This window comes from Thermobia domestica, chromosome 1, assembly GCF_964235325.1.
Source record: "Thermobia domestica chromosome 1, izTheDome1.hap1.1, whole genome shotgun sequence".
Classification (NCBI taxonomy): domain Eukaryota; kingdom Metazoa; phylum Arthropoda; class Insecta; order Zygentoma; family Lepismatidae; genus Thermobia; species Thermobia domestica.
In genome coordinates this window covers 14,691,544-14,711,910 of record NC_137454.1, presented here as the reverse complement: position 1 = coordinate 14,711,910, position 20,367 = coordinate 14,691,544, and the positions used below count along the sequence as shown (strand labels likewise).

The window sequence follows — 20,367 nt, the reverse complement described above, 5'->3', positions numbered from 1 at the left end:
AATATGCAACGAATGATGATCGACTTAAAGAAAATAATGAAATAAACCAGTGTACGAAAAAACGACTGAACCCAGAGAAAACCCATTACAAACACATATTCGGTTGAAACCGAACAAGGGAGTCTTTGTACTATCGACGGGTAACACCTATCATTTCCATGTTTACAGCTCCAACGAAAACATACATAATTCGTTCAATACAGGGTGGCCCAAAAATAGGTATACAGTTCCGTACTCATCAACTTATTGCTTTTTATATCATTTCTTATTGTTATCCATCAGGTAGACTTAGTTTTTTGCTGTTAATGTCTTTTTACTCAGAACAGCCGAAGCAAATATACCTATAAGCGAGAATGTTATAGTTGATCAATACAGGGGTGTATACCTACTTTTGGGCCACCCTGTATCAGGGTGTCTACCAAGCAAGCACAATCACATTCCCTGACAAAATTATAATTTTCCCTGACTGTCGCTATTGTTTTTCTTAGTATTACTAATGAAAAAGAACTTATATTTAAAGTGAACTAAGTTTTCATAATTATTTGTATGCTTATACAATATTCTACAAACGTACAAACGAACCAATTCATTTATCTGTAATTTATGACTATTTTAGTGGCCTCCCTTCACCCTCACAGCTACCCTTTCTATTTATTTTTTATTATTTACTTCTTTTATTTTTAATAATTCAATGACTGAAAAATACAGGATATAAAGGACATGATTAAAATATAGGACAAATATATACGAATTTCCAAAATATAGGAAAATAGGACAGTTGGGAGACCTGGGATTCTGATAGCGTTATTTATATAACAAAAAAAAAAATCAATTTAAGGTCGGTTTTATGGGAAACTGAAAAATCTTTCCCATGTTATTTAAGTGGCACGTATTCTGCACCCTAAAATATTGGTACTTACGGTAGGGCCATAATGACGAAATTTGGCGTGCTTGTAGGTTTATGAGGTGTGAGACCGTAGCCCGAGGTAGCGCGAGGGTCTTGAGGCGAAGCCCCAGCTAGCCTTAGGCTAATTCCCATTATAGAGGTCCTGGGAAAGATTTTTTCCTCACACAATGAAATTCCCTGACTTTCCCTGACATTTTCGCTGACCCTACTAATTCCCTGACTGGTATACACCCTGTGTATATAAGTTTCCCTAAGCTGTAAATATATATATATATATATATATATATATATATATATATATATATATATTAAGACACATTTGTCAACTATACATACGTATGTAGCTATGTCTTTCCTCATATCTCTACATAATTTCCATTGAGATTCAGGTATTTGTCTTGCCGTTGCACAAATTTGTCCAAACCCTTTGGGAAAAAAAAAAAAAAAAAAAATCAGGGCACTGGCTATTTTGCATTCTCCTCACATTTCGGTTCACTTCTTCATCATCAGTTGACAGGAGACCAAGTCGTTTATGTCGAACCTGAACTCTTTTTCAGGGAAACACAATTCGACATAAGCGGTCTGGTTTCATCTTGGCGATAACGCGCACATCCACTCACCACGCAAACAAGACAAAATTGAAAAATTAGGGTGGGCACGGCTGCCCCACTCTTCATACAGCCTGAATTTGGCGCCAAGTTACTTCCATCTTTTTCAGGTATTGAAGTCTGCAGTGCGAGTTGAACGTTTCGAAACAGATGAAGTGAAGGAGCCAGAGCCCTGATTTTTTGCCAAAAGTTTGAACAAATCGGTTCAACGATGAGAAATGCCTGAATCTCAATGGGAATCAAGTGGAGAGATGGGGAAGAACTCACAAATGTATCTTAAAAAATAAATATTTTATAGCTTACGGAAAATTATATATTGATCGTTCCACGTACATTATACTTGTTGAATTCAAACGATTTAATTTTGGTATCCTGATAATAAAATTGATTCACTGAGCTTACCGCCATTACCAAAACTATAATTATCACTAATTAATTAATGCACTGAAAGCAGCAGATGAATCTCATGCATCATAATCAGTTATCATACGCCATTTTCTTTAACACAAACACATGCAGAAATGGCCTGCTTGATTTGCTTAAAGCAATATATGTATTTGTTCAACGGAAACAAATCACTGCAGTAATATTTTACGTGCATCTAGAACTATTTATAAAGAAACTATGTCAAACAGAACTGGTTCTGCATCTCATGTACTACATATATAATTATCAAGGATCAAGGCAAATTTAGTTTTTCTCGTCATTATCGTGTTACACATACTACTTGAAATATATATTTAAAAGCAACATTTCTTTACAATGGATACCACAATAATTGAATGAATGCCGCTAATTTCACACCTCACGAGAAGTTTAGAATGTTGTCATTTATGGAATATACACCATATGAGTGTATTGTTTTACAACGCTAATTTAACATCTATTACTGCTGGACTTTTTTTTTTTTTTTGTTCAGTCATACATGTATTGTGAAACAGGTAACATGTACGTATTTTGAGAAGGAGCTCGTCAAGTTGATGGGGGTCATAACGTCATCTGTTTCGCCTTCAAGAGTACAACGCAAAAGGATTATTTTGTTCTCTCGCAAATACTGTCTAAAAGGATCAAGAACACATATATCTATGTCGTCGACATGATTCACACACGTACACAAATTAGTATTTTTCAAGTGTTTTTGAGATCTGTACGTTAACACAGGCCCGGTCCAAATGGCCCTAAACTTTTGAAAAAGGGACTTTTTTTTTTTTAAAAGAAAAAATTCTCCATTTTCCTCGAATTTCCGTTTTTAGGTATATCAGGGTGTCTACTAAAATCCCAAAATGAAATTTCGTGACTTTTTCGTGACCTTTTCTTTACCAAATCACAAAATTTTCTAACATTTTCAAGAGCGAATTTGGGTGCGAATTAGACCGAATTTTCATCCATGCGATAGAAACGTACTTTGCTTGCGATTTGGTAGCGTCTAAAGCTGATCATAGACATTTTTGGTGGTTAACTTTGACGTTTTATAGAACACAATTTTACAATTTGTACTTACATTTGAAGAGTTAAAAAAAATCGTGACCCAAAAGCTAAATTTCGTGACTTTTTCGTGACTTTCATGACCATTTTCTGATTTCGTGACTTTTTCGTGACATTCATGACCGATAGACACCCTGTATATGATACGAACATGCAAATGATACAGTTTGGAAGGTTGGTTTATTCTGAAGAGAATGAGATACGAACCAAAATCCGAGATAACTACTGTGTTTTGCTGGGCTAGCAAACAGTTATTTTTCGTGAATATACGAATTTGGTACTAAGTTCATCTGATAACTACATTCACTGAGCATGTATGTTCAAAAAACGGGAATTTAACAATCCATAACGTCCACTCACACTTCAAGGTCTCATTTGAGTTGCCCAAAACAAAATAAAGCAATTTTGCGAAAAAAATTATTTTAATACAAAAGAGTGAAAAACAGTCACGAAACTGGACAATGAAATGAAAATAAATAAAAAAATATGCAATACAGTATTAACGTAATTAAACTTTCAAACTAATTTCTTTTTTTTCTTTCTTTCCTTTTTTTTCACATTGCTGGACAGACTGCTTTCTGGAACTAGTGAAACTGAGATTTAATTGTCGGAGATCCTTGCAGGATTCTTGTTAGAGTAGCAAAAAATTGTAGTAACATTTTGTGAACTGGCAATACATAACCGAAACGTGAACCAGGACTCACCCAACACTCCACAAAGAAACTGTGGTGTTCATTATTATTAATTTCATACTTCTAATGAGCAAACACTTTTTTCTTTGTTGTGTTCTTTTACAACGAAGTATATTTTTAGGTACTGTACTAGTGTGATAGAAGGAACTATGGAAAACATTATTTTATTGAATTATCTACGATATTCTTAACTTCTCGTAAGTGTACAACTTAAGATTTTAAAGATTTACACCGTTAAATCGCTATTAAGCTACGTATCAAAATATTATTTTATGGTTACAATCTTTTTTCTTGCTCGTGACACCGAATATGACGAGAAATTATGTATTTATCTATTCCTTACAAGAAATCAAGCGCACAAATGGAGAAAATCCATACAAAATAAATGAATAAATTTAAAAGAAAAGTAATGTGCTACCAAAATGCAGAAGAATCTTCAAGAAAAAAAATACCCAAAATGCCTTACTACCAACTTTGTTAGTAAACACCCAAATAGTAGCTCACTAGCTTGTTAGCAGTGTTACTAAAGACCAAACTATACGATTAGCACCTTTAGGATGACAAACTTACTTCACGTTTACGAAGTCGAAAATAGTTCAAAAGCATCTACATGTGAAAATTTGCCAGTTTTAGAAAATTACTGATGAAATATCAACTTACAAATTTTAGTTATATGGTTTGCTTATGATATTGCAAGTCTAAGAAACCAAGGAATCTGGTCTAAGGTGACATTATAAGGCAACTTGTACCGGAAGTGATTCACGAAAAATCGGGGAAAATTTCAGCCAAAACATTAACTACTCTAAACCTAATGCATTATATTAATACGGGGGTAATAGATGTGGACGCAGAGAAACTATTCGTGCGGCTGTTGGCAATACTGTTGTGTTTGTTGTTTTCCCTACTCCCAAATACGTATGAGCACACCTCGCTGGGACGTTTAGTTTTTGACTTGGCGCTACCGCCAAGAGCGAAGTTAGTGCAGTTTTTGAAAGCAAAAGGCGTTAAGAGGCCTCATCCCGGCGAAATTAAAATACCGCTAATTTTACAGTAATTATGTGATATCTTCAAATAGATAAAAGATAATCGAAATGTGGAACAGGAGCGCCCTAGACAATATTATTTTGCATGAGGTACCGTTATAGCGAGTCACCTAAAAGCTTTCCGTTTGCAGCCATTTAGAAACGCGAAAATAAATGTCGATTTTCAAAATGGCTCGAAATCGAACGCAGATAACGGTATCTCATGTAAAATCATATTGTCTAGGGCGCTCTTGTTCCACATTTCGATTATATTTTATCTATTTGAAGATATCACATAATTACTGTAAAATTAGAGGTATTTTAATTTCGCCGGGATGAGGCCTGTTAAACCGATTGAAATTTATTAAATGATGGAAGTGTATGGAGAATTGTGCATAAATATTAAAACCGTCCGCAAATGGTGTAGGAAGTTTGAAGCTGGTCGTACTGAAATTCACGACGAAAAAAGAAAGGAGCAGGAGACAGTCAATTTCCGACGAAAGAAGTCATATAGGTTGAGCGAACCACCGAACAGTATCTATTGCTTAAGTTGAAAGAACATTTGGCAGAAACGCACTTCAACAACAACAACGAGGTGAAGGTTAAGTTGAACGCTTCTTCAAACACGTAGTAGTATACATGGGCATACAAAAACTGCCACAGCATCTACAAAAATACATCGACCGAAAAATAGTGACGACAAAAAATAGATAACTGAACAAGCCAGAGTTTTATTTAGGTGGTATCGCATCGCAGTTTGCTACACAATATCCTAGAAACGCGATGCAAACGAATGACAATCTTTTGAGTTTTGGACAAATCACAGGATGCAATGTCCCGATAGCAGAGAATCTGACAAAGGAGTGAAATGTTACACTTTAACGTCGCTCTGCCCGTCAAGTCTCGAGTGCCACTACGATGAACACGAACTACACGACATAAATCAGCGGTTCTCAAGTATGTGACGATCATACCACCGTAACAGACATGTGCATGAAAAATGTCCCCACATTACGCGTAATGTTGCCATCCTATTCATCACTTCACTCCCCTTAAAGAAAGATCGGAAATTTTCAGATATGCCTTACATAGCTTTAGGGTAGAAATCGAACCAAGAGTCCAAATTCTTGTTTGTATACAAAGCACTGCGTCAGCATTAGTTTGCTGAGAAGGTTGGACTTCCAAGCGTCGCATATTAATTTAATTCGTGTCGTTTCTGACATCTGATTTTCAAGTATAAATGTCTGTCTCCAATGCTAGTCAAAATATACTTCGCACTTAGGACATCATTTGCACCTTTAAAGTTATAACTACGGGAAAAGTAACAGAACAACTCTCACTACTGGATACACAACATTATTTTCCGAATACTACAAATAACGATTCGAAAATGCTTTAAACTGCAATAAATATTATTTCACAAGTATAATTAAGAAACTTCTAATAAAAAAAAAAAAAAAAAAAAAAAGGAAATAAGAACTATATATAACCATATTTGTAATTATATTCTTGAAACAGGACATTACAGGGGAGCACTAAATTCTTTTTTTCCAGATGGCAGCCAACAACAAATTTTTCTTCTGAAATTTTTAGACAAAGCAGCGAACATTGAGTACCTTTGTTCATATCTAATTATACTCAACTAACTATAAAGCTTCGTAAATAATCTGGCAAATTTTCACATAGCAACAAATGTAACCAAGAAATCAAAGACTGTACAGGTACTTCTATATGTATATATATATGTAATATATATCTTAATCACCAGCTCTTCCAACAGGTTTTGTAGTCTCGTTTCTGCCGGGAGGAGTACGTTTGGCAGCAGGAGCCACTCCTGGACGAGAGGCTGCACTCCCACCTCCTAACGTATCTCCTCCTCGCATACCGAGAGCATCGTAGTCTTGGCCTCCATAATTTGCATCAAAGAATTTTTTGAACCACTGCAGGAATTCAAAATTGTCTTGGAACCTGCCCTTGACAAGTCTATCTATGGGAACAATCTGGAAAAGTTACGCAAGATATAAAAAAAGAATAAAAGAATAATGTATACAGAAAATAAATAAATATTGTAATAACTCAAGCAAACCCAAATCCGTAAATAAAAGAAAATAAAGGTAGTTAATGATCACAACCTGTAAAAACAAGGATGACTTAAAAGGGTTAAATCAGGTCTCTTTAATGTCAACTAAACCACTTTCACAACTGTTTATAATTGTTTAAGAATACAATTTCAACGATTATTATATCAAAACTTCAAATTACAGGCGCCAGCTATTGCAAATTTGAGGAAACTATCTATCCCATTTACTATGGTAAATACGCTATTGGGAACGTCCTGAAAACATCGTTCTATTTAAATTCTGTATAGTAAAGTTCGAAAGCTTGGGCTTAAACTCTGCGATACGAAAAAATGTGTAAGTTCTCTCCTTATTACCGCATTAACTCCTCATAACTTTTGTTTACAACTTCGGAACGAAATCTAAGTTTTACATCCCACGGTTTTGGCGGCTAGGCTAAAAGAGAAATGAATGAAATGGTAGAATGAAGAAAGTGGGAGGGAAAAGGAGAACCCCGAGAAAACCCACGCACACGGTGTTTGTCCGCCACAAAGCTCACTTAGCCGAGCTGGAATCGAACCCAGGACCCTATGCACCAGAGGGGAACGCTCTACCACTGAGCCACCGCGGCCCAACTTTGGAACGAATCTCTAGTCAATTTCAGAATATGGATTTTGCTTGCAAATTTTTTTCTACACAATAATTTTAAAAAGAATCTCAAACCATCAGTTCCGAAGTTACAAACAAAACGTATACGTGACGTGAAATTACGAGCTTAGTTGTAGAATGTAAAGAAGCAAATATGAAAGTCACGAACTTTTAATCTGTCATGGTGTGAGTGAGTTTGATGTGATCGTGCAATTCAGTGGAAGTGTTGAAGGGTTTGAGATCGTCTAAGTATGCCACATCACGTTATACAGAAATATGATTTGTTATTGAGTCGAGTTGATTTGGAGTTTAACGTCGCTTTCAGGAGCGAGGCTCGATGAGATGTGGACCTACAGCTTAACGTGAGATCCGAATTACAGGAGCTCCTAACCATATAACCACGAGGGAAATCCATTTGATGTTAATGTTGTAATATATTGTGACCATGGATTCAGACTAAGCGAGCATCTATAAAATTTTATTAAAATTTCTAAAATTTCTATCTCATTACGTTAAAAAAAAAAAAAAAAAAAAAAAAAAAAAAAAAAAAAAAAAAAAAGAGTTTTGGTTAATGTTTCGCCCAATTCTATTGCACTGCATCAAGTAAAAAACAAGGCCATTGTATCGTTTTATAATATATATATACATTTTTGGCTTGCATTCTTCCGTAGCCGTATGATTAGTGTACACCTACCTGGTTTAGTGCACGATAGATGTAAAATTTTCAATAATAAGTCAGCATTTGGTACCAACTGGCAAAGCTACCAGAATTTAAATGAAGCAGCCATGTGCCTATTATTATTATTATTAAGTATTCTGCCTTCCGGCAGGTCTTGGGACTAAAGAGGATTTTTTCCCCACTTCAATTTTAGATTTGGGCTTGGAAATGTTTCTTCCACGTTTCTCGATCTTCAGCTTCCTCTTTTAACTCCAAATACCTTCTATTTTTTAAATCAGCGATCAGCTGTGTTCTTCCTATTCCTCGCTTCCCTTCCATCTTTCCTTCTATGGTGGTATGAAGATGACAATTTCTTCGCAAGATGTGTCCAATCCAATTGGCTTTCCTACGAAGGATGCTGTATAGAAGTATCCTCTTCTCGCCTACCCGTTTTAAAATATATTCGTTTGTTGCTCTCTCTGTCCATTTTATCTTCTCCATTTTCCTCCAACACCACATTTCGAGGCTCTCCTAACATTTCTTCTCTATCTTCCGTAACGTTCAAGTCTTTGAACCATGCAGTCCAATGCTCCATATATAGCACTTGACCAACTTCTTAAGTCCAATATTAAGCCTGCTAGTTAAAAGTGATCTTTTCTTGATGAATGCTTCTTTAGCTATGGCAATTCTTGACCTGATCTCTCTGGTGCAGTAAGTCTCTCTTGTCAAAATACTTGAAATTATCGACCTCTTCAAGTTCTGATCCTTAAGAGCGTATTTCCACGGGATATTCTCCTGACTTTCGACATTTCGATGTTGATTTCCATTTCATACAGTTTTCCAGTGTCAACTACTTTGTCAATCATCTCCTGTAGTCCTCCTTTGGTTCCATTATAACCGTATCATCTGCATACCTGATCTTGCTAATGATCTGCCCTCCAATTCTCATTAATGCTTCCTTCCTAAAACATACACTGTAAATTTTGAATAACTGGTGAGAGATACTATACCCATGTCGCTTCTCTTCCAATCTCCACACTATTGGTTTCTCCTTTCTTCAAGCGCAACTTCACTTGTTGTCCTATGTACAGGTTTTGAATGAGTCGTCGATTTCTCCAGTTGACTCCGATTTCTTTAAGTATTTTCAGAAGTTTCGTCCAATTGACAGTCGACAGCTTTTCGCCAGTCGATGAAGCACAAACACAACTCTTCCTTTACATTAAGAATTCTTCTGATATAATTCTCATCAATCCAATAGCATCTATGGTGCCTTTTCCTTTCCAAAATCCAAATTGATCTTCTAACCTCTCATCTGTCTTACTTTCCAGCCGCCTGTTTAGTATGCGTGCAATAATCTTTCCAGTGTGAGAAATCAGGCTAATGGTTCTGTGATCGCTGCACTTCTTTGTTTGCTTTTTCTTGGGCAATGCAATCATTGTGACATCAAGAAAATCCTTTGGCCATTCTCCGCTCAGGTAGACCTTCTTAATAAGTCAGCACCTTCATTGCATTGTTTCCTTGGCCCTTGAGCAAGTCTACTGGTATGTCGTCGTCCCCCGTGGCATTTCTCCTTCGCATGTCTTTGATTGCTTGTACTACTTCACTTTTCAGTATAGCGAGTCCTTTTTCATTGTGATCCACCTCTTCCTCTGCTTCGATCGCAATATCTGTGGGTCGGTTCTTCTGATCACATAGATCTTTTATGTATTCCTCCCAAATTCTAAGGATTTTTTGATGGCCAATTACCTTGTTGATCTTCGATGCCAAACGTTCGTATACTTTTGTTAGTTTTCCCTCCTAATTCTTGTACTTTCTGGCACATCAGATCATGTCTTCTGCGCTGTTCAAGTTCCATTATTTCTTCACATATTTGCTCCATGTACTTTTCTTTGGCTTTGTCCGTTTCTCTTCTCGATTCATTATTCAGTCTTCTGTATTGTTAGATGTCCGTGGTTTTCGCCCTTCTGCATTCGTCTATTTTCTTAAGTATCGCTTTAGTTATCCATGGTTTTCTCGGTGCTCTTTCCATCCTACTAATGTTATTATGGAGTGTGTCACGTGGAATCTAACTTTTTCCCAACTATTTTCTGTATTGTCGACCATATCGCCCATTGCACAGAATTTTTGTTCAATTTCTTCTTTCACATCATCGTCGATATTTCTTAGTCGCTCCAAGTTCCATTTTCGATTTCTCCTCCCATTTTTCTTGATCGACTTTGACTAGGTTTGCACCTCCGTCACCATGAGATTGTGATCCGAATCAATGTCCGTTCCTGGCAGTGTCTTCACGTCTCGTACACTATTCCTGAAACGTTGCTTCACGAGAAGGTAATAGATTTGGTAGCGTATTAACAGAAGAAAACTCGAAGAGAAATGTCACCCAGATTGGGAATTGTGCGTAGGGCTAACAGAAATCACGAATGACTCAGAGGACAAAGGAAACAAAAGACGGGCTGCCAAAAAGAGAAAAGATCATGAGATTATTAGCAACTTCGCATGTTACAAAACTGATGGCAGTGAAATTGCAAGACGGTTAGAAACTATTGAAGATCAGAATACAAATAGAATTGCATGAAATAACACATCCGACATGGGAGTAGATAAAGATTGCACAATGTCCTACAGTGGAACTCTACACAGAACAGATCGCCTAAAACAGGATTTATTTATAATTACAAAAGAAATGATAGGAAGTGTACTAGGGTATGTGCCTGTTAATGAAAGTAGATTTAGAATAAAAGGCTCGTTGAGAAGAAACATAACCACTATAATGGTCTTCACCCTAACAATTATGGGAGATTTTAATGCCTAAGCAGGCATTAAAAAACAGGTGTGAAGAATATGCGGAAAGACAGTACAAAAGAAAAGTAATAACAAAAATTTACTATGTCAGAAGTCAAAAGATTAATAAAAAATACTTTTATTTTCATACAATGAATCAAATTAATAACTTTTTAAGTTTAACGTCATACGATCATGCTCCAAGGATAAGAGGAACTGTGGTGATGATAATGAAAATGATGGAATGACGAAAGTATGAGGAAACGAGAGAAATTAAGTACACGGTGTTTGTCCACCACACAATTAACTTAGAACTACCCACGGACTCCATACACCAAAGGGTATCAGTGTGCGAAATTACAGCAGTCGAAATATCTATCTATCTATCTATCTATCTATCTATCTATATATATATATATATATATATATATATATATATATATATATATATATATATATACAAGGGCGGATCCAAGGGGGGAAGGCTATAGCCCCCCCCTTGACGGTCAGGTATACACTGGATAAAATTGTCTTCATTCCTGCTTTACACTGGATAAAGCGGCAAACTATGGTTTAGCCCCTCCCTTGATCATATCCTGGATCCGCCACTGTATATATATATGGGAAGGGAAGGAGTATAATAAATAAATAAATACCCTCTTCACACTGGAGCGTTTCGACATAAAGAGTTCACATATCTGAACATTCATAATTATTAAACTTATAGTATTTGGAATTGTGTGATTAATTTGCAAACTTCTGACACTAGTAAATGAAATAAAACGAAACATTCCAGTTTAACATCTCATGATTATGTTCTTTAGACTAAGGGAGACAATGATTAAAGCAAGTGGATAATGAAAGAATTGGTGGAATGAAAATGTGGAAGTACTCTGGGAAAACACACGTCCACCACAAACTTACTTGGCTGGGGGTCGAACCAGAGACCCCACAAGCGCTCTACCACTGAGCTACTGTACCGCCTTCTAACACTAACCACTTAATTTACCATCCCCAGAAACTTATTATTGAGGGAATTCCGCTCCCCCCTCCCCCCAAAGAATTTCACACTTTAGAAATGACTGCTCTACTACGGAGCCACCGCGACTCCAAAAATCGACATGCTGTTGGTCTATCAAAGGCATGCCTCTTCAATCACGGATATTACAAGTTACTGAGATGCTAACTGGGTCATTCGATATGAATTCACCAGATTGAAGGAACATTTGTTGCTTCATAGTCACAGATTTGGCTTTTTTTTTTTTTTTGTACTGAAAGGTAGTGTGGTCTAGGTAACAGAAATGCAATATGAGAGTTTTTAAATAGATACTGCGGAAAATACAGGGTGTTCAAAAAGTGACGAATTTCTCCAAATTGGCCGTTTCTGAAAAACACCCTACGACAGAAAAAGAGCCATATCTCAACAACTATTTGACCAATTGTAATGATTTTGGTCTTGTTTGAAAGTGGAAAGTCTGTACAAACCGAAAATGTCATTTTTACATGCGTAACTCCAAAAATCTCAGAAAAATCTTGCGAAATATACAAAAAACACTATCCAAAATAACACCCGAAATGACAATTTTTTAAACGGTGAATCCCAGGAGATAAAACAAAATAATTTGGTACATCACCTTATCAACACATACACAATAACATAAATAAAAATTAAAAAGGTATTATTTCTGACAATGAAATTATCACAATTTTATTGTACCCTTACCTGGTTGCTGTCTGACGCTTTAGAAGAGTCTGTATTTTCGCAAAGACATGTACTCTTTCGTTTCCCTTTAATTAAATTTCGGAGCATATCCTTATAATCTTTATGTGAATTGTTTGCAGCATCAACGTGACATTGTGATTATATGTAAGGCCACACAATCTTTGAAACGTAACTGGCAGAAGTTAGAAAATCCAATAATGTTCTAGTGAATGTTTCTCCTTAAAATATATAAAGGATATATAAAATATATACATCTTATAGTATCTTGGCGTACACTTGCTTCTTTTCTTTTCCCAGGTTTGGATGAATCAGAGCCATCTATTGAATATGTGAAGAATGTACATTGTTCAGTTCTGCCATCTGTGGGTAATTAACAAAACTACTTAGCTACATGAGAAACAACTCCAAACTTGTACAGTATAGTGAGTGTTGACATTGTCTGAGTGGGTAAAAATGGAGACTTGTTTCCTTTGTAGTGGTGAGCATGTGGAGATACAGCCATTGTACTCTGTGTCTAGTTTAAGTGCAGAAAACCAAGAACTTCTTAAATTAAGAGCAAGACTTGTCCAGAATGAAACAGGTGACTTTGCTTCACTACGTATTTGTGAGCGTCACAAGATAGAATATCTCACAAGATATGAACATAACCAAAGAAGATGCTGTGACCCTCTGAATTTGCATTCTCATAAACCACGAAAGAAATCTCTTAAAACTATAACACTGAAAATGTTGTGTGAAGTCAATCTTACAAATCTGAACATTGCACCAGGACAGAAAGTGTGCATTACATGCTACCAAAATAGTTTTACTGCAGGTAAAACGGAGCAACAAGATACATGTGCTTCACAGTCTGAAGATATAGAGTTTTCTGAACCAAGTACGTCTTTGGAGGGACTGAACACCTCCCTCACTGCTGTTGGGTGTTCATCTCTCAAAGTTAAGAAACTATCCAGAAAAAGGCGTACACCATACATGAAAAAGAAACTGTTAGATTTAAGTACAAAATGTGTTCAAACAGCAGCAGATCTATTACATGTTCCTCCTCATGAGTTACACAGTGTTCCAACGCCGTGCACTACCACATGTTCAGACTGTGACACATTGATGGAGGGGCTCAGGAGAAAATTTGCTGTATTTACCATCCCGGATAAGGTGCAAATACTGACTCTAGTTCCTAACTCATGGACTATACCACAGACTATGGAATATTTTGAAACAACTGAATACATGGTTAGACAAGCACTACGTGGTATTCTATCCAAATCTGGCAAAAGAAAAGGTGCAAGTGTAAGCAATGATACTATAAAATGTGTTCAAGAATTTTATCTACATGATGATATAAGTCGAGTTTGTGCTGGTAAAAAGGATTGTGTGTCTGTGCCGACTGAGAATGGGAGGGAATTGAAACAGAAGAGGCTGTTATTGTTCAACTTGAAGGAAATCTTTACATATTTTAAGGAAAAGCATCCAACAGAAAAAATTGGATTTTCTAAATTTTGCCACTTACGTCCCAAGGAGTGTGTGACCACTGTAAGCCGTGGAATACATTCTGTTTGTGTATGTAAATATCATCAAAATGTCAAGCTGATGCTACAAGCCATACACATACAAGATTATAAGGGTATGCTCCAAAAATTGGTTTGTACATTAGAGAATGAAGAATGCATGATTCATCGCTGCAAAAACTGTCCATCAGAAGAGTTTGTCAAGTCGGAACTGCTGCAATCCGAAATGTTTAACCTTGTAGATACTATAAAGTACTACCAGTGGGAAGAAACTGACAGATCAACTATTGCATGCATAGAACAGCCATGGGATGACTTTATTGACAAACTGGTTACCAATCTTTCAAAACTTACAGCTCATCACTTCATTTCTAAATGTCAGAGCACTTTTTTGCAAATATCAAGGGAAAAAATAACACAAGAAACATTTATCATTATTGCTGATTTCTCTGAAAATTATTCCGTTGTAATTCAGGATTCCATTCAGAGTTTTCATTGGAGTACTTGTCAAGCTACGGTTCATCCGTTTCTGGTCTATTACAGAGATGCTTCTGGGTCTGTCTGTCACCTCTGTATGTGCGTAATAAGTGACTGCTTGCAGCATGATACAAATACATTTTGGTCATTTCAGAAACACATTGTTGCTCATATTAGAAAAGTTGTTCCGGAAGTGGCCCATATTTTGTATTTCAGTGACGGCTCAGCAGCACAGTATAAAAATTACAAAAACCTCACAAATTTGTGCTACCATCTGGAAGATCATGGCACAATGGCGGAGTGGCATTTCTTTGGCACAAGCCATGGAAAAACGGCATGTGATGGTATCGGTGCCACTGTGAAACGAATGGCTACTCACAACAGTCTTAAACACCCAAGAGATAATATGATATTAACTCCTGAAGATCTCTTCAATTATGCAGACAAGAATATCACTAGCATCAAAATATTGTATGTTTCATCATCAGAAATATCTGCTTCTTCCATTGCTCTGGAGAAAAGGTACACTAATACACAGCCAATTCGTGGTATCAGGCACTATCATAGTTTCATCCCCATACCGAATTCACTAACAATTCAAGTGCACAGTTTCTGGTTCTCTTCATTCACACAATGTACACTTGGGTAAAAGGGAGCATGTACAGTCACAAGTTACTGAGTTACAAGTAGAGCAGTACGTAGCTTGTGTTTATTGTGGAAAATGGTGGTTGGGAAAGATCATTGATGTTTCACAAGAAAATGGTGATGTAAAAGTACAGTTCATGCATCCTAATGGCCCATCTATGTCTTACACCTGGCCCTCAACTCCTGACACATGCTGGATCCTCACAGGCCATGTCTTGAAGATCATCAATGTTCCCATCACATCAACAGGACGAACATATTACATCAGTGCAGAAGATACTGCCAATATCGTTTCCCTCTTCCAGAAGCAGTATTTGTAAGTATTTCTCGGTGGGAGCTTCTACATGCTGTACCTTCATACCATTGTCTTTTTTGGACATACTGTGATTATTATGTTATATCCTTGTTCATAACGATGTATAATTGGAGCATTTTGCCTTCTATTATGTGAGTGTTAATTCTTACACAGTAGTGACGTACTTCCACATATCTTCTGGTGTGCTAGAACTGTTCAATTTGTGACATATGTGTTGTGTTTGCAGAAATATGGACTCTTCTAAAGCGTCAGACAGCAACCAGGTAAGGGTACAATAAAATTGTGATAATTTCATTGTCAGAAATAATACCTTTTTTAATTTTTATTTATGTTATTGTGTATGTATTGGTAAGGTGATGTACCAAATTATTTTGTTTTATCACCTGGGATTCACCATTTAAAAAATTGTCATTTCGGGTGTTATTTTGGTTAGTATTTTTTGTCTAGTTCACAAGATTTTTCTGAGATTTTTGGAGTTACGCATGCAAAAATGACATCTTCGGTTTGTACAGACCTTCCATTTTCAAACAAGACCAAAATCATTACAATTGGTCAAATAGTTGTTGAGATATGGCTCTTTTTCTGTCGTAGGGTGTTTTTCAGAAACGGCTAATTTGGAGAAATTCGTCACTTTTTGAACACCCTGTATTTTCCGCAGTATCTATTAAAAAGTTCTCATATTGAATTTCTGTTACTTAGACCACGCTACCTTTCAGTACAAAAAAATCAGCCAAATCTGTGACTATGAAGCAACATGCATCTGGTGAATTCGTATGGAATGACCCAACTGTGACTGGAGCATTGAAGGTGGAAGTATCACGGAAAATTAAAAGAACACAAGTAAGCAAAAGAATTAAATGGAAAGTTAACGAACAAAAGAGAATAAGACAAAGAATCTGCAGTTGAACTCCAGGAGACAGAATTAAGGGATTCCCCTACTATTTTCACTTTTTTTTTTTTTTCAAGTAACTTAGTAACAAACATTATTGTAATTTTTGAAAGGTGGACCACTTAATGCTTTGAATGCCCAATAATTATGACGTCACAGACTGCATATTCAGATTTCTGGCCCGAAGAAAAAGACATGCAGACAGTTCATTTCATGACATTTTGGCATTTTACGACGTGTCCGTACATTTTCATTCTGATATCAACTCTCGCACTAGCAACGGGGGCGTGGAGCTACTTTGTGCCCACCACAGTATGTTTCTTGTAATTACTCTTCTAATCGTCTTTAAAATTGTAAAAAAAAAAAAAAAAAAAAAGTTATTACTAAACATGTTTAGCTAAAGCGTATGTTTGCCTTACGGTGGCGCAAACTGAACATTAATGTGTCTCATAAATTTGCTATGTTGAGTTGGTGGTCACAAAGTACCTCCCGTTGCCAGAAGATGTGACTGACATTTAGAAGTGTTATTCCTAGATGGCAGTATAAATTTCTCGCCTTTTCTGAATTTGGTGGTTAGTCTTATCTCGTGTATCGATTGATCCCTTCAGTCACTGTAGATTTTAATGAGGGTTTCTAATTTCTTTACCTTGCGAGATATATTTAATTTTAACAGATGAGTACAAAATTAGCCTCTCTCGGTAGTCTACGTTGCAAAAAAATATCTAGGTAGTGCGAGGGTTAATATATTTACTAGACTTCAAAAAATGGTGGGGAGCTTAATATCCCAGTGCACTGACCACCTCACCAATGGAGGATGTGATGAAAGAAAATCGGTTCCGCTGACCTTTGGTACGTACGGTCCCTGGTTCGATCCCAGCTTGCCCCAGGTGAGCTTTGTAGTGGACAAACATCGTGTGCACGTAATTTATTGGAGTCTTCCTTTTCCTGCCACCTTCTTCGTTACACCATTTCTTCATTATAAACACCACCGTCTCCGTCAGCCTCGGAGTATAATCGCAGGACGGATAAAACAAAATCGGTTCATGCCTCCTATTTTCTCAAACAACATAACGGGATTTAGTTTAACTTACTGATTAATCCCAATAGGATTGGGCGAAACTGATGGTGATGTATACGGTAGTTCTTGAGATTTTATCTCCAGGACGGACATAGTGTAATATATTAAAGGAGTCTTGGTAAATCATACTCTTAAAAACTATATAATTGATTATCTACTTTTGCTGGCGACTGTACTACAAACTCAAAGAATTTAGTGTTGGAAAGGGTGATGTGTGCCTGTCAATCGATTGATTTTTTTTTTTGTTTGTTTGTTTAGCGTTCCTTTCAGCAGACCTACATTTTAACATGTGATCCGGACCACATGAGCTTCCGTTCGGGAATCGAACCAGTCTCTCGTGCCAAAAGTGCATGCGCTAACCGCTTAGCCACAAGGGAACTCTATGTGGGTGGGTGTCGAAAGCAGTATGATTTGACCATTCTAATTTTTCTTACTTTTGTTAATGTATTATGTATGAATAATTTCTTACTTCGATACTGTCCTATGTACACATCATCATATCAGATACAAGGTGTGGTCAATTTTTACTCAACAGTATATAACACTGATTCTTTTTTGCACTCCTTTAATTTGTCGTAAAAATGAATTAGTTTACAATTATAAACAGTTCAGTGCCAAAAAACGCAAGCTTGTGGTATTAAAGCTGACGGATATCTAGCCAGTTGCCATCACCTAGGATGTATGGAGTGGAGTGGAGTAAAATGAAATGAAAATGAAATAAAATAGGCAGATGAAGCTCTGCTACAAGCACCAACATTCAAGAACAACACAAAGAGAAGATTACCAGCTTGTCGGGGAGCCGGTCGTGACGGGGGATATGCTTTTGGTGTGTTTCGAATTTGTTGATTACCACCAGACCCCATGCCAAGAGTTAAACCTCCTCTCGCGTCGAAGGCGTCATATTCCCTACCATCGTAATTAGCATCGAAAAATTTCTTAAACCACTGCAGGAATTCAAAATTGTCCTGAAATCGTCCTTTAATCAACTTATCTACAGGAATAACCTGCAAAAATAATGGGATTAGTTCTCTTGTTTCCCTAAAAAAGATACATATCCTTTAGATCAATAAAACTGCTGTGCCTTAAAGGAATTAAAGATTACTTACACACAAAATAGAGCTCGTTACTTGGAACCTGGAGCTAAAGTGGCAATCTAAAAGGCTTTTGACCGCTTGTTTTTACTTTCAGTGAGTCACATGAGTAAACAGACACTAAATAAGAAAAATAATCCTAACAATTATCATATATGTATTTTGTCATTAAGTACAGAAATAAGGTGTTGCAATTAAATTTTATACCATTACGCAAGCCCTATTTCCTACGATATAAAAACTGTCCAACTCAATTCGGTCATAAGGTTTCTGGTTCATCCCATGAGCAGTTTTGATCACAAACTTTCAATCTATTTGCTCCACATATCTGCCTTACTACAGTTGATTTTAGTTTAGCGTCCCTTTTCAGCAGCGAGGCTATATGAGACGTGGACCTACTGATTAACGTGGAATCCGAACCACATGAGCTCCCGCCGGGCTGCCTTACTACAATCGAAACAAACGATTAAATGTACATTGTATGTAAAAATAAAAATAAAAATAAATAAAAATTTCCAAAAACTCAAGAAAAATTAGGAATAACTTTTAGTTCAATACAAGGAAACCTCGCTGAGTTCCTTTTCAAAGAAATAGAATTGCAACATCCTTACTTTAAAATAAAATTAAATAAAAAATCAGAAACCACTGTAGTTGTTTCGAGAGACATCATTAAAATGTATGTTCAAATCCAAAGAAAAACATACCGAACTTATCAACTCGTGAATTTATCACATATATTGAATTATTGCACCATTGTCTGAATCTGAAACCAATAATGTTACACAACAATTAAAACTTAACATTATGATACAAAAATTGGGACCACAGTGTTCATACTGCAAATTCATTCATTTCACTCACCTATAATGTTCTCTTGGAACCTTAAAAGAATTGTTATATTCCTAGTATGATTTCAACAACCTTCAATGTTGCCTTTAATAATCAGACAAATACAGAAAGCAACTGAAATGAAGTGAAACATACTTTAAGTTGTATGACACACGTATAATGATCAACTTTTTTTTTTTCTCTCTCTCTCTCTCATTCTGCTACTGCTAAGTTGTATGTGTTAGTGAGCTATGACATTTTAACAACTTATTCTCAACTTTAGGATTTTGTGTGGGAAAGAAGGAATTTGAGTAAAATACAAGAAAATATTTGAATACAAAGCTCTCAATCCTATCTAGCTGTACAAGAATAATAGAACTGGTTGCTGAAATCACACTACAAATATAACAATCAGATTAGGATTCCCAGAGCACATAAGTGTTCAGTTAAACTCAAAATGAAACTTACTTTGCTCCTCCAAATATCGTGGGAAAAACAAAGTGAAAAATGCTATTAACTAGAATGCAGTACATCATACGGGTGCAAAACCAACATGACGATCATGCTGGTATCTTACAAAATGACTATAAAAATTGAAAAATTAATAACATTCCAAATAAACCAAGCTATTACATCTTGTCCGCTGTTTTTTTTTTTTTTTTTTTTTTTTTTTTTTTTTTTTTTTTTTTTATCACATGGTGAGAATACTTTCGGCATCCTAATATCGTTGATATATGCTACTAATCCCCCTTTACTTCATCATGTTGTTGTTGTTATGTTATAAGAACAGTGCATAAGATGCATTATAATAAATAAGAATGTACTAATAATAAATATGAATTAAGCATTACTTGATTTTTTTTTTTTTTACCTTATTTAATCTGAAAATCAGATTAAGCACATCAGCATTGGCTAAAACTTTCTCAATATGGCACATGTCATACAAAGAAAGGACAT

General features: G+C 36.1%; 1 protein-coding gene across 2 annotated transcripts in view; it reads right to left on the bottom strand.

The window, feature by feature from the left end:
• Positions 1-20,367, bottom strand: part of Eb1 (microtubule-associated protein RP/EB family member 1) — a 56,438-nt gene that overhangs the window by 18,888 nt on the left and 17,183 nt on the right. Inside the window, exon 4 of one of the 2 annotated variants that reach the window (XM_081754751.1) lies at positions 18,276-18,495. In XM_081754751.1, the coding sequence (XP_081610877.1) occupies positions 18,276-18,495 (220 nt within the window). Of the gene's footprint in view, positions 1-6,479; positions 6,715-18,275; positions 18,496-20,367 lie in introns of both variants that reach the window. The other variant, XM_081754746.1, reaches the window with a different exon arrangement.